The 13,240-nt window shown below is 32.6% G+C and overlaps 1 protein-coding gene across 2 annotated transcripts; it reads right to left on the reverse strand.

Moving 5' to 3' along the window:
- LOC310717627 (uncharacterized protein) lies at positions 1–12,927 on the reverse strand. 2 transcript variants are annotated; one of them, XM_083525970.1, is made up of 10 exons: positions 12,697–12,925; positions 8,273–8,353; positions 5,705–5,986; positions 5,248–5,517; positions 4,967–5,104; positions 4,143–4,174; positions 3,909–4,040; positions 2,306–2,394; positions 1,182–2,185; positions 1–606 (listed from the first exon to the last, which is right to left on the reverse strand). In XM_083525970.1, the coding sequence occupies exons 1-9, from the start codon at positions 12,872–12,874 to the stop codon at positions 2,146–2,148; spliced, it is 1,242 nt and encodes a 413-aa protein (XP_083382096.1). In that variant the 5' UTR covers positions 12,875–12,925; the 3' UTR covers positions 1–606; positions 1,182–2,145. The 2 variants fall into 2 exon arrangements, with proteins under 2 accessions (XP_083382096.1, XP_083382097.1); XM_083525971.1 differs by lacking the exons at positions 1–606; positions 1,182–2,185 and having other exon boundaries at positions 2,302–2,419; positions 12,697–12,927.
- Positions 12,928–13,240: the final 313 nt, after the last annotated feature.

Below are 13,240 nucleotides of genomic sequence, written 5' to 3' on the forward strand. Positions count from 1 at the left end.
TAACATTCGTGAGAATAATTTTTATTTTAAGTATTGTGGTTACAGATAAAAGAAAGCATGAATCAAAAATGTAAAAATATATCGTACAAAACAAAGATGAAATTAAAATTACGAGAATCACACAAAATCCTTGAATTTTTTGTTTTAAATATTGTTATTGAGTATGTTTGTTTGAACGTTCTGTGCATGCAGTTCCAGGTTTTACAATTCTTTTATTTAAATCAGGTCGTCATCATTGGTTCACTAGTTCTAGATTGACACCCCCTCTTCCAGCCAATCAATTGAAGAGCAGAGTTGACTTTATTACCATGTGACATATGACTGCTGTGGCTATTTAATACATTTGTCGTTTCGGGAACATTTAGAGCATAAATGCAATTTAACTCATAAGATGTATGTAAGGGTAGTGCAGTGGTTAAGGTTTTGGACTTTCAAAGGTTATAAATTCAGATCCTAGCACCACCAAATTGTCAGTCATGGGCCCCTGAGCAAGGCCCCTAATGCTCAAATGATAAGTTGTATAAAAATGAGATACTAAATACATAAAAGCCAAAAAGACATATAAGGCATAAAGTCCCCATAATTTGGTTATTACAAACTTATATACTGTACATAAACATTTTCATATAGTTTAAAATGATCCCAAACTTTGAAAACTTTCTGTCGTTTTCTTTGGCCTTAATTATCTCAAGCAACTCGCTGTTTTCTCCCCGTTCTGCCATTTTTTCATTCTGCAGCGTCTTCTGTGTTACCTGTCCAAAGCGCTCTAGATTTTAGCAGGTGGTGTGTCAGTAATAATGGTCTGGGAAACACAGTGCTCTGTGTTTAGTTCAATTAACTAAATGAAGCATCAAGGCAAATTCATTTACCACGATGATTTTTGTATTCGAATTACTCAAGTTATTTAAAGAATCGTTACAGCTCCAATCTTAAGTAACCTTTATTCTGGGCAGAGTTGTTGAGGACCTGAGAACATTAAAGGGTGATTAGAATTCACATTTATTTCGATCATATTTATTTATTTTTCTTTCCTAACCAATTACATATTTGTAATTGTGTCTATAAAGTCTTCATACACTTTATATTCAATGCTTTTTAGCTAAATGTAACTTTATTTATAAAACAACCCCTACATGATTGTCATTTCTTTGGGAAAATTTCTTTGAGTTTTCTCTCCCAACTTTGGCTCCTAGTTTGGCAACAGTGACCTTTTTTTTTTTTTTTTTTTTTTTGCTAAACATGCTTCCTGGAATGATTTTAACACATTCTTAAAAAGTATTTATTTCCCCTTTGAAATTGAATGAGAAACCTTGTTGTTTATAGTGGTTAAAAACTACAGCTATTCTGCCATCTAGTGGTACACAGTTTTTGTTAATTATGAACATAATTAAAATAACTTATGACAAATGGATTTCTGAAGAGTATTATGTATACTGAACAAAATTATAAACGCAACACATTTGTTTTTTGCCCTCATTTTTCATCAGCTGAACTCAAGGTCTTAGACTTTTTTAAATGTAAACAAAAGGCCTATTTCTCTCAAATATTGTACACAAATCTGTCTGAATTTGTTTTAGTGAGCACTTCTCCTTTGCCGATATAATCCATCCATATCACTGGTCTGGCATATTAAGATGCTGATTAGACAGCATAATTATTGCACAGGTGTGCTTTAGGCTGGTCACAATAAAAGACCACTCTAAAATGTGCAGTTTTATCACACAGCACAATGCCAGAGATGTTGCAAGTTTTGAGGGAGCATGCAATTGACATGCTCACTGCCAATAAAGCAACCATGCTGCTAAATGCTCAGATTAAAACAGACCAATTACATTCAACAAAATAGTGAAGCTCACATTCATTTAAGTTAATTATTTAGATTTACTTGCCTGGGATACATGGGCAGTGTGAGACAGACAACAAAATAGAAAAGAATAATTTACAATCTGAGTGTTACTCTGATAAGAGCAGAAATCATTGACATTGACTACAGTCCAGATCCATCCTCAAAGTTCTCGAGTTGCTCAAGAAAAAGTAAATTAATTAAAATTGGCCAGTTTTAAAAACATTTCATAAAAAATGCAGTTGTCATTCTGGAAATGTTGGTTTCTTCCTGAACTCCTAGCAATGTTTATTTTTTCTTTGTTAAACTTTGAGAGACAAGATATGTTCATGCCCATCAAATCTAATAGAACAAGTCTTAATTGATTAAAGATGAATGATTACAGATAAGTAAAAGAATTTTCAAAATGCAAATAAATGACAAACAAATTTTTTGTTTCCATTTCCATTTCCAGTTTCTTACAATATTTTATCATTCTTATTCACTGTGTAATAAATGTCTTGAGGTGTTGTGAATTCCAATGACTTGTAAATATTTTCTGCTCCTTGATTCTAAAGACATGAAGAAGAAAAAGCCCTTTTAAAAAAAATATATGGAAAAAACAAATGAACCATAAATACTGTTTATTATAAAACAGATCCATATATATGAAACATTTCCATTAGATCAATAAGACATTGTAGTTTGTAGGTTTTAAATAAACAAAGAGAATAGCTTTAAGCACTGTAATAACAATAACTCAATAAATCAGAAAGATCCTTTTAAACATTTTGTATCTGGAATATAAGGGGTGCTGTTGTCACTCACTCCTTTGGGGTTCATAGAAACAGAATTATTAATATTATTAATATTTATGTTTGTTTATTCGGACCCAGATTTTGTTTATGCATACAGTATACTTAAACATTAGATGCCTAAAAAACAATAAATGACAGCAAGTATGTTTATGATTCTTCATGTGTTAGAGGCCTATATATATTGAATTCTGAGTTTAAAAAATCTATTGAAAAAAATAGACCAAATTAATTATAAAAAGCACTGATTTTTATACTGTACAGTGAGTAATATCTGAAGCGTTGTTTTTTGATGCGTTAAAATTGATTGCTTTTCTAAAAAGTTTGAATCAAAGCCTTCAGTGTTTTATTTCTCAGTAAGTGTATAAGTAGAATAAGTAATGTGTATGGAAATTATTTTTGGGGAAATAACAGAGCAATAACAAAAATCACTGTAGAAAAGAAAGAAAGAACTAGGAAGAAAATGGAAAATAAAAAATTCCTGTTATCAAAAATGCAGTTTAAACATTTATTCAGTTAATAGACGCTATCTCTGGATAGATAATACAAAAGCATGTCAAAATAAACCTGTTAGTGTATGCAACAGTTTGATTGCTAGAAAAATTCACTGGCAGCACAGCACAGTCAAATTAATGCTGCCAAACATAAGCCATAATCTAATTATGTCTTTAAATGATTTAATATTCATAGACACCAGAAATAAACGCTCCTATTTATAAACAGGAACATTTAGGTTATTGCTTTCAAATAAAATGGCCTGGGAAAAAATATATCCGGAAAGATTATATAAAGATTTTCCAGTAAAATAGGTTTAATTAAACCAGAATAATTGGATAGAATTGGATATTTTTAGGATAAAAACTATTGTTATTGAACTGAAGAAAACTATTTCACATAAAAAGAATGAATACATGACCATGTAAGGCTACCAGAGGAACTGATTTAGTTGGTTAGTTAGTGATAATTTGGTGATGGGATGAATGTCAGCAGAATGTATTTTACAGAAGCATTTGAAAGGTTTCATCTCTATTTCACTTTATAAAAAAATGCCTGAATGAACATCAATTATTGAAATAACAAATTGAAAAAAATTTTTTTTTAAAACAAATAAAAACAAATAAATCACCATCCCACAATGACAGCATATCAGAAACCATGCATTATAAACCATTAAGATCATTAAAATTAATTTTTAATGAGGAACAAATTAATAATCTGATATTCTTATTTTATTTTGTAAAACCTAAAAATGATAATTTGATGGCATTTACCTTGTTGCCAGGATTTGATGTGCTTACAGTGCTCTCATCATAAGTCTCAGCTGGCTTCCTGACATTACAGTAAACAGTTCCAGCAGTTTCAAGCTTCTCTGACTCCTCAATTGTCTGTAATTCATTTCCCTCCTGCAGACATGGTTTAACCACACTGTTATATACACCATATACTGTGTTCTTTACATGTAAATAATGTGTAGAAAATGTGGAAAATTATTATCAAAAGGTCACCTTAACTTCTTCATAGACTCTGGTGTCAGATTCTAGGAAATTTGTAAATTAAAATGTTTCTATTTTATAAAAAATTCAAGCTGAAATATCAGACACAACTTTGAATATCAGTTTATCACATAGTCATGCCAAAGTTGCTGATCCCTTATAAACTACACATATATAATAAGGACTATATTTAAACACCATTATACATCTCTTTTTATAATATTTTGAGACATGTTGCTACCATCAATTTCAGAATTATTATGTTTTTTTTAAATGGCATATTTTCTTAGTTCAAACATTTGATATGTTTTCTATGCTTTATTGTGAATAAAATATAGCAGGGTTCCCACTTTAAGCCAAATGTCAAATTCCCTGAATTTCACCTCACTTTTACTGACTAAAAGACTGAATTTCCATGTCCTATAATCAACGGAAAAACACAGCCACAGACAGTATTTGAAATCCATCAGTTTGCAAGGGTATTGTCAACCTTTTCAATTAGCCTCAACATTAATACAAAATTGATTCAAATTTTAAATAACAAATGATTTACAAAAATGTATTTAAATACATAAGTAAATACTCGTTGCAGAGGCTAAAAATTTTTCAAGAGTTACAGTAATCAGCTCGCAACCTAAATAGCTACATTTTCAATTCTGTCTGATTTTTCAATTCTGATACAGATTTTAATAAATAAATCTTTACAAAAAACAACACAATAGCAACAAAGATGCTTTCCACTATTAATATGTAAGAATTTGTTACTTATTTTAATGATAATAAATATATACTTATTCTTTAAAAAAAAATACATAACAAATAAAACATGTAATTACCTGTTGTCCTACTGTGTTTCTTGTAAAGAAAATAGATGATGATACTAATGAAACCAAGACCTACAGTAAGTGTGACTACAGAGATTAACAGGATTACAGTATTATTTAATGGAGGCCCAGCGGGTGGTTCTTTGTCTCCTATGGAAACAAATCTTTATTAAGATCAATATACAATGTATTACATATGATGCTTTCCAATGGAAAAATATTAAATAAGAATGTTGTATATGTGTGAATGTAAGTATGAGGTGTAAAATAATGTTATGTATGTGTGCTCATACTTTTAGAAGGGCAGAGTTGTTTCACATGTTTCATCTCCATAGTGGCAGTTTCCCAGCTGACTGGGTTGCTATGATTACAAACGATGAAGTCATTTCTGATATACAATAATAGCAGGAAGTTTCCAGATTCTTTCTCTGTTTTGTTATCACACTGATCATTGTAGCAGTTAGAGGTAACTGAAAAATTCTGAGCTTTACAGGTGAAAGTTGCATTACAGGTGCCATTAATTTGCTGGTGAGAGACATTAAGGACTGGTTTCTCCACTGGATCTGAGATACACACATGCAGATACATTACTGTCCTGCTACTCAATGGAAAATTTCCATATAAGCAAAACACATTTATTTTTTTGAAATAAAAACATTTACTGAATAAAATCACAGAATTTAATAAATATGGCTTTCTTAACTGGTAATAAAAACATTATTGCATACGTTTGTTGGCTATAAAACTCACCCAACACACATAATTGGTACTTTGCCACATTTGTGTTTATATCATCATTTTCTGCATCTGCGGCATAGATTCCACTATCATTCTTCTGTAAGTTCTTCATTGTCAGTCTGAAAGTTTTTGTATTGAACTCCGCTTTGTCTTTATAACTTTTGGACAAAGTTCCAGTGGCCCGCACAATAGTTCTATTTGTGTTAAATGTCCATTTAACAGAGGCATCTTTAGGAGCTTCCTTTTGTATATCCAGTTGAACAGAGCTGTTAACCAGCTTAAAAACATCAGTGGCTGTAGGAAGAGCAAAAATAAACTGTTTAGTTATCTTTTGAAGTACCGATTGGATAGAAAGAGGGACTGAGCTGGGAAGGATGTGCTGCAAGTTAGAGCAATAAAGTATGGAGATGGAAATGTGTTGACTAGTGAGGAGAGTGTGTTAAGAAGATTGAGGGAGTATTTTGAGCATCTGATGAATGAGGAAAATGAGAGGTTGAGTGGTGTGTAGTTGGTGAAGCAGGTGCGGTTGCAGGGAGAAGTGGTGAAAAAGGTGGAGGAGTTCAGGTACCTGGGGTCGACAGTGCAAAGTAATGGAGAGTGTGTTATAGAAGTGAAGAAAAGAGTGCAGGCAGGGTGGAGTGGGTGGAAAGGAGTGGCAGGAGTGATTTGTGATAGAAGAGTATCTGCAAAAGGGGAAAGGGAAAGTTTATAGGACTGTGGTGAGACCTGTGATGTTGTATGGATTAGAGACAATGGCATTGAGTAAAAGACAGGAGGTGGAGCTGGAGGTAGCAGAGCTGAAGATGTTGAGGTTTTCGTTGGGAGTGACGAGGATGGACAAGATTAGAAATGAGTTTATTAGAGGGACAGCACATGTAGGACGTTTTGGAGACAAAGCAAGGGAGGCGAGATTGAGATAGTTTGGACACGTTCAGAGGAGGGACATGGGGTATATCGGTACGGGGGTATGGAGACGGATGATCTGCTGTGGTGACCCCTAATGGGAGAAGCCGAAAGAAAAAGTTATCTTTTAAAAACCTTTTCCACAATAAAAATAAAAAAATAAAATACGTATATCCATCCGACATATACAAGTAACCATGCAATGGCAAGTCAATGTACAAAAAAAAAAAAAAAAAAAAGGGAATTATTTATTTTATTTTAAAGTGACAGTTTGAAATTTTGAAGTAAAGCTACGGGCAAACTCTAGCAAATATTAAACAATAAACAATAATAAACAGTAAATAGAAAAAGAAAAAATAGTAATAATGAGGCATAAGAATACAATAGTACTGAGTGCAATAGTATTAAGAGTTCTGAGTTCAGTTTGTTAACAGATGCAAATATGTATAAAACATGTAACAGAGTCAGTTGTCGGTTGTGGTCTGCAGTGAGACTGTATACCACAGTTTGTTGAGGATTCTGTTCTTCAGCCGAGTTCTGGTGCTCTCACAACTCTCTGTGGGGCCTTGCAATCTAGCACTGTGCAGCTGTTTTTGCAACTTAATTTAATTTATTTTCCAGGCTGTAATGTAAGAAAAGCTAAAGATTTCTACAGGGTATGATGACTATCGGAAGGCTCTGTAAGCATGTAGAAAAGATTAATTGATTTAATGATAAAAGTGCTTGTCTCTGCATTCAGCAAAATTCAGGGGCTGTATGCCAAATCCTAGAACAGTATTAATGGATAAAGAAGATATTTAGAATCAGGTAATGCATTTTTAAGGCATACCTGATATTTATAATAGCAGATCTTTTTATTATTTATTTATGGATTATGTCCATTAATTAAGAGAATGTAAAGCTTAAATAAGAGGGCAACAAATAACCATAGCTATTACATGAGCAAAAAAAGAAGTCTCTGATTTATTTTTTGCATCTGAAATAAATTTTTAAATTGACATACTGTATAATAACAAGTATTTAAACATAGACAACAAAGAAAATCGAGACCATTTACTGTTAGCGACATAAGCAAATTTAACCATTAGAAACTAGATGTGGCCATACCAAAGGATGTGACAATTTGTAGTAAAAGTGTAAAACTATTCAATGTCAGTTGCCTTACTGCACTGAAAAGAAACACACCCTGACACTTTCCTTCAAACTGACAGGGAAATGTGAAAGGAAAGCTGTGGAAAGTTCCTTTTTGTAAACCAAAATTAATTGAATTATTTTGCAGCACTTAAAAATAGAAAATCTTATAGTATATGTAACCTTTTTTAATTAAATCCTTTCAAAGATTGTAGGTATGTACTGTATAAGACTCAGAAATCAGATACATATAAAACATTTCAATATAACAGTTTGTCATGTTCATGTCTTGTATGATGTGTATATATATACTACTGTAAATTGTCTGGTAAGAGATCACAAATACACATTTAGTTATTATTTCACAGCTAATATCATTAGTGACAGAAAATGTGCTCATCAAATTTGGCAACTTAAACACTAGCTATTTTTCATAATGTTTAATATATCTTTTTTTTTTTAACACTTTCTACTATATCAATCTGTAATTATTATAAAATACTTTACCCTCTTCAGTTAGAAAGATTTATAGAAAAAATACTTTACCTTCAACTGAGGCCAACAAGTAGAGAAAGACGACGAGCTGCATTGCCTGCGCCATGTGGCGGCTTCCTCTTTCCACTTCCCCTACAGTTAAATATTCCGTTATGATTGCTGGAGACACACATTTAATATGGAAGACATGTAAAAACTAAACTGTTCTTGTCTTTTCCAGTTAAAGCAGAAGTCGGGTCAAACAAGAATAAAACTTCAATCAAAATAATCAGTCAAGGGAAAAGGGACATGGGATGGGAATGATAGATATAAAATTACAAAATTCAAACTTGCAATTTTTAAAACATTACTTTTACATACATCTGGGTAGATTAAATAAAGATCTCTGTCTACACTTGCATTTTTAAACATTTTTCTGCACTAAAAAACTTTCTTTCGGCTTTTCCCATTAGGGGTCGCTACAGCGGTTTATCCGTATTCATGATCCACATGTTTGATTTGGCATGTTTTTACGCTGGATGTCCTTCCTAACGCAACCCTCCCTATTTATCCGGGTTTGGGACCGGCACTAACAGTGCACTGGCTTGTGCAACCCTAATGGCTGGGGTCAGTTCCCTGACCGGGGATCGAACCCGGGCCGCAGCGGCAAGAGCGATGACATCATTCCAACATTTTGACTCCAGTTTGGGACAATCATTCAAATGCAGTGCCATGCAATGATATCACAATGTTAATTTGAAAATGCGAAAATAATGTTTAATGTTGCAATGTTACAGTTTTGTTACATAATGTTAGATTTGGTTCCTTATTGATTCCTGCACACAGGTTTTAAACAATTGCTTCATTTTTAGTACTGCATTATATCCTGCTGCTTGCTTTTTTTTTTTTTTTTTTTTTGACTGCAGAAACAATTGTATACCAACAATAAATGTTTGAAAATGAAACGTTTGACCATTTATCTATGCTTTATTATTATTATTATTATTATTATTATTATTATTATTATTATTAGTCAAACCATACTAATAATACAAACAGCATGAAGACAAAATATTCTTGTAAATGTTTTAAAATAATTATTGTATTCTGCTCTCAAAGATTGTGGCGATTGATCCATTAGACAGATAGAAAACACGCAAATAAAGTCCCTTTCTTTTCTCAGTGATTTTTTACTTAGTAAAACAGAAAAAAATAATACAATATGTAAACATAATATAAATGTGAAAACTTGTATTATTGTATATAACACTGTTCTTTTTTAACTTTAAACATGTGTTAAATCAAACCATTCATTTAATGAATAAGCAAAAATACATATTAGATTTTTAAGAACAGCACATATGGTGTTTTAAATTACGTAAATCATCAGGACACCAAACGGAACATTTGCTATGTTTCAACATGGACGGTTTTAATTTTCAGATGTGTGCATCATGGCGGATTTTGGTGCCTGATTTGAGTTTTTTATTTATTTATTTTTTTTATATCTAAATAAAGAAAGGACGTCATAAATAAATGTGTATTGCATTGAAGGTTTTAATTTTGTCTCTTTTATATTTATTTATATTTTTTAATAAAAATGGTTCAACATAAATGCCCACTGCATTAATTTGCCGCTAAATAAAAGTTTGTGCCATTAAAATTAATTTGTGTTAACATTAATTTATATATATATATATATATATATATATATATATATATATATATATATATATATATTAACATCAGCTCAGCATCTCTCCAGATTTGATCTATTTGTGCTTATTTACACACTATTCTCCTGCGTGCTCACCCATTTTGGTTATGCGAGTAAAACATTTAATAGACAGTCTTATCTTTAACCACTGGAGCTCGTAAGGTAGCCACAATACAGGTGAAGCCCTCTTTCTGAAAACAACATAGGCACTATCCTCACTAGCACATTAGAAAATGTAGCCCCATTCGATTAAAAAAAGTCAGAGAAAAAACACCTGCATCATGGTATAATAGTCATACTCATGCCCTCAAAAAAGCAGCCTGTAATCTGGAGAAAAAATGTGAGAAAAACAAAATTAGATGTTTTTAGAATTGCATACAAAGACAGTATGCTCAGCTACATTGCTAGATTGACAGCTTCTCCTCCAGCTAATCAATCGAAGAGAAGAGTTGTCTTCATTCCTATGTGACTTATGAATGCTGTGGCTAATTAATACATTTGTCCTTTCATTAACATTTGGAGTATGAATGCAAATTAAATCGTAATATGGCATATTTAAGTACAAGATATACATTGATTCTAAGAGTACAATTTATTTTTATTTTACTTGACAATATCACATTCCTGTAAATTCTCATCATGTGTTTAATGAAGTGCTATTGTTTAAACTGTTTGCTAACTTCGGGAGAGTCGCACTGCAAGCATCAGGTTGCACTTCACCTTGCATACTCAAATGCTGTTTTTTTTTTTTTTTTTTATTAACAGAAAGAAACAACCAAGCATGAGTGAATTTGTTCAAAGAAGAAATCCCCCATGCACGACTCACCAAGCAGCTACTATAAGCTTAAAAATGTCTAAATAAATGATAGTTAAATACTTTTGCATTTTTTAAGTACAACTTTATACTATACAGAAATACCATAAGAGTTTGAAATAGTTCTAATAAGCAAAATAAAATTCTTAAAACTATTTTTTATCTGATTAATCAAAATAAATAAACAAACAAATAAATAAATAAATTTAATGGACTGATCATCAAAATAATCGTTAGTTGCAACCATAGTTCTGAGTTCAAATCCGCCACCAAGTTGTCACTCCTGGGCACCTAAACCTAAAACGCTTAGTTGTACAAAAATAAGGTATTAAATATATAAAAGCCAAAAGGACATATAATGCACAGTAATTTACATATTACAAATTCATATACTATACATAAACACAGATATTAAATATTTGTGCAAACTTTACACTAATTTTAATTGTCTTCTGGATCAGTGATGGACAAGTTACACTAACCCACCCAATACACTAATACAGGGGTTTTCAACTGGTTCTGTGCCAGGGACCACCATTCTGACTAACAAGTAATCCGCGGCCCACTATTGTAAAAAGCGATCCATGCTGGTGCTGACTAGCAAACTTCACCTTAGTTAGAAACGTTAGCTAGCCTATCCTGTGTCAGTTTGAATATTTCAGATATTTTAATTAAATTCAGTTTTCCCACTAATGTGCAAATATTCTGGAAATGTTTGGAAAAATAAATTATGGAAAAAAGGTGATTTTAATAGTGAAATTATGAAGGCTGTCACGGACCACATGCAATGCCGCCGCGGACCACCAGGGGGCCGCGGACCACCGGTTGAAAACCCCTGCACTAATACACCCAATCACATAAGTAGAGGTACAGATACTCATGTTTTCAAATACTCTGGTAAGAATTTAAGCACTGACTATACTTTTTTTACTCAAGTTAAAGTAAAGAAGTTTGGGCTCTGACATGAACTTAAATTAAAAGTAGCCATTACTACTAACAGTTTTAGTGTCATGCTGGTGAATGGGCCACATGACATATTAACATTTAACAAGTTCTTCAGCAGGTTTGACCACCCGGGCTCATTTACACTTTAGTACACTGCACCGCCCACTCACTCTTCCACTCTCTCCCTACCCCCTGGAATTAACTGTAGCACAGGGAAGAGTGTCCCTCCACCCACGATCACAGCAGACCGGGTGTGCAGAGAGCTGAGGAGGCTTTGTCCTAGCAAAGCAGCTGGCCCAGGTGGAGTTTCCCCAAGACTACCGAAGGCCTGCGTGTAGGAGCTGGGAGACCCTCTACAGCACATTGCTGCTAATATTTGTTTTTGCGATGTTAATCGGTTTATTTAAACGTAGAGATTTCGAGTCTGTGCAACATTTTTTCACTGAGATTCAGGTTGATTAATTTATGTGTCTGTAAAGAAAGATGACAGAAATGGCATAGAGTGCAGACTGCCTGTTTTCCTTATTTTACAAAAGCACAGCATTTTGTTGTTAATATAAGAGTATACAAATAAAAGTAGAACCTTTACAGATTCCAATGTTGTATTGATCTTATCTGTCGATCAAAAAAGACAGTAATTTAAGTTTGTTTCGGTGTTATGAGGAAAAAAAGTCACAAAAAGCACAGCAGCATTTGTTGACCCCAGAGGGTTAGTTGCCGGATGTGTACATTATGGCGGAGTTTGGTGCTTGATTTAAGACTTGACGTAAACAAATGTTTACTGATTAAAATTTATTTTTCTGTGGAGTTTATTTCTGTTTTTTTTATATCTGACTAAAGACAGAAGATTTTAATTTCGCCTCTTTTATATTTATGTATTTCTATTTTTAATAAAAATGGTCAAACAAATGCGCACTGCATTAATCACGTGTTAATCAAATAAGTGCTGTTGAAAAGAATTTGTGTTAATAAAGAGTTAATTTTGACAGACAGAATTTAAACAATTAAAATTTTTGTTACCTAATGAATGTATCCAGGCTGAACAACCACTATATCGAACACAAGCAGCACAAAAGATGATGATGATGATGATGATCAGGTGATTAATGTCTCTGACCTCAGTTATGTTTACATCACTGTCTCCCTCTGCCTCATCCACGTTATCCCCATACTTCTTGTTGCTTACTGCTTTGCTCATTTGTTAGCTTTGTAAACTAGCCTACATCTGTGGTGTGTGATAACCAGGAAATGATACACCAGTGGTAGATTGAAAGAGCAGGACAGGAAATAGGTTTGTGGTTCACATGCAGTGAAAAGAAAAAATATATATAGTTTAAAACTAAAGAAGCGAGCTTTAAAAATGTAAGAAGTAGCAAGTGCAGATATTTGTGTAAAAAAATGCAATGAGTGAAAAAAGTTAAAAGTTAAAAAAATAAATAGTGAAGTAAAGTACTGATACCAAAAAAATCTAATTAAGTACATTAACGAAGTATTCGTACTTTGTTACTTCCCACCTCTGATATACACAGAGCTATTCTATCTATAAGATCTGTTTTTAGTAACC

Source organism: Silurus aristotelis, assembly GCF_946808225.1.
Source record: "Silurus aristotelis genome assembly, chromosome: 22".
NCBI lineage: Eukaryota > Metazoa > Chordata > Actinopteri > Siluriformes > Siluridae > Silurus > Silurus aristotelis.

Coding starts and splice junctions, on each gene's coding strand:
- LOC310717627 (XM_083525970.1), bottom strand. CDS start 12,874: ATGAGCAAAGCAGTAAGCAACAAGAAGTATGGGGATAACGTGGATGAG. Junction 8,354..12,696: donor AGCCTGGATACATTCATTAG/GTAACAAAAATT, acceptor ATTTAACTGTAG/GGGAAGTGGAAAGAGGAAGC. Junction 4,175..4,966: donor GAAACACAGTAGGACAACAG/GTAATTACATGT, acceptor CAAATTTCCTAG/AATCTGACACCAGAGTCTAT.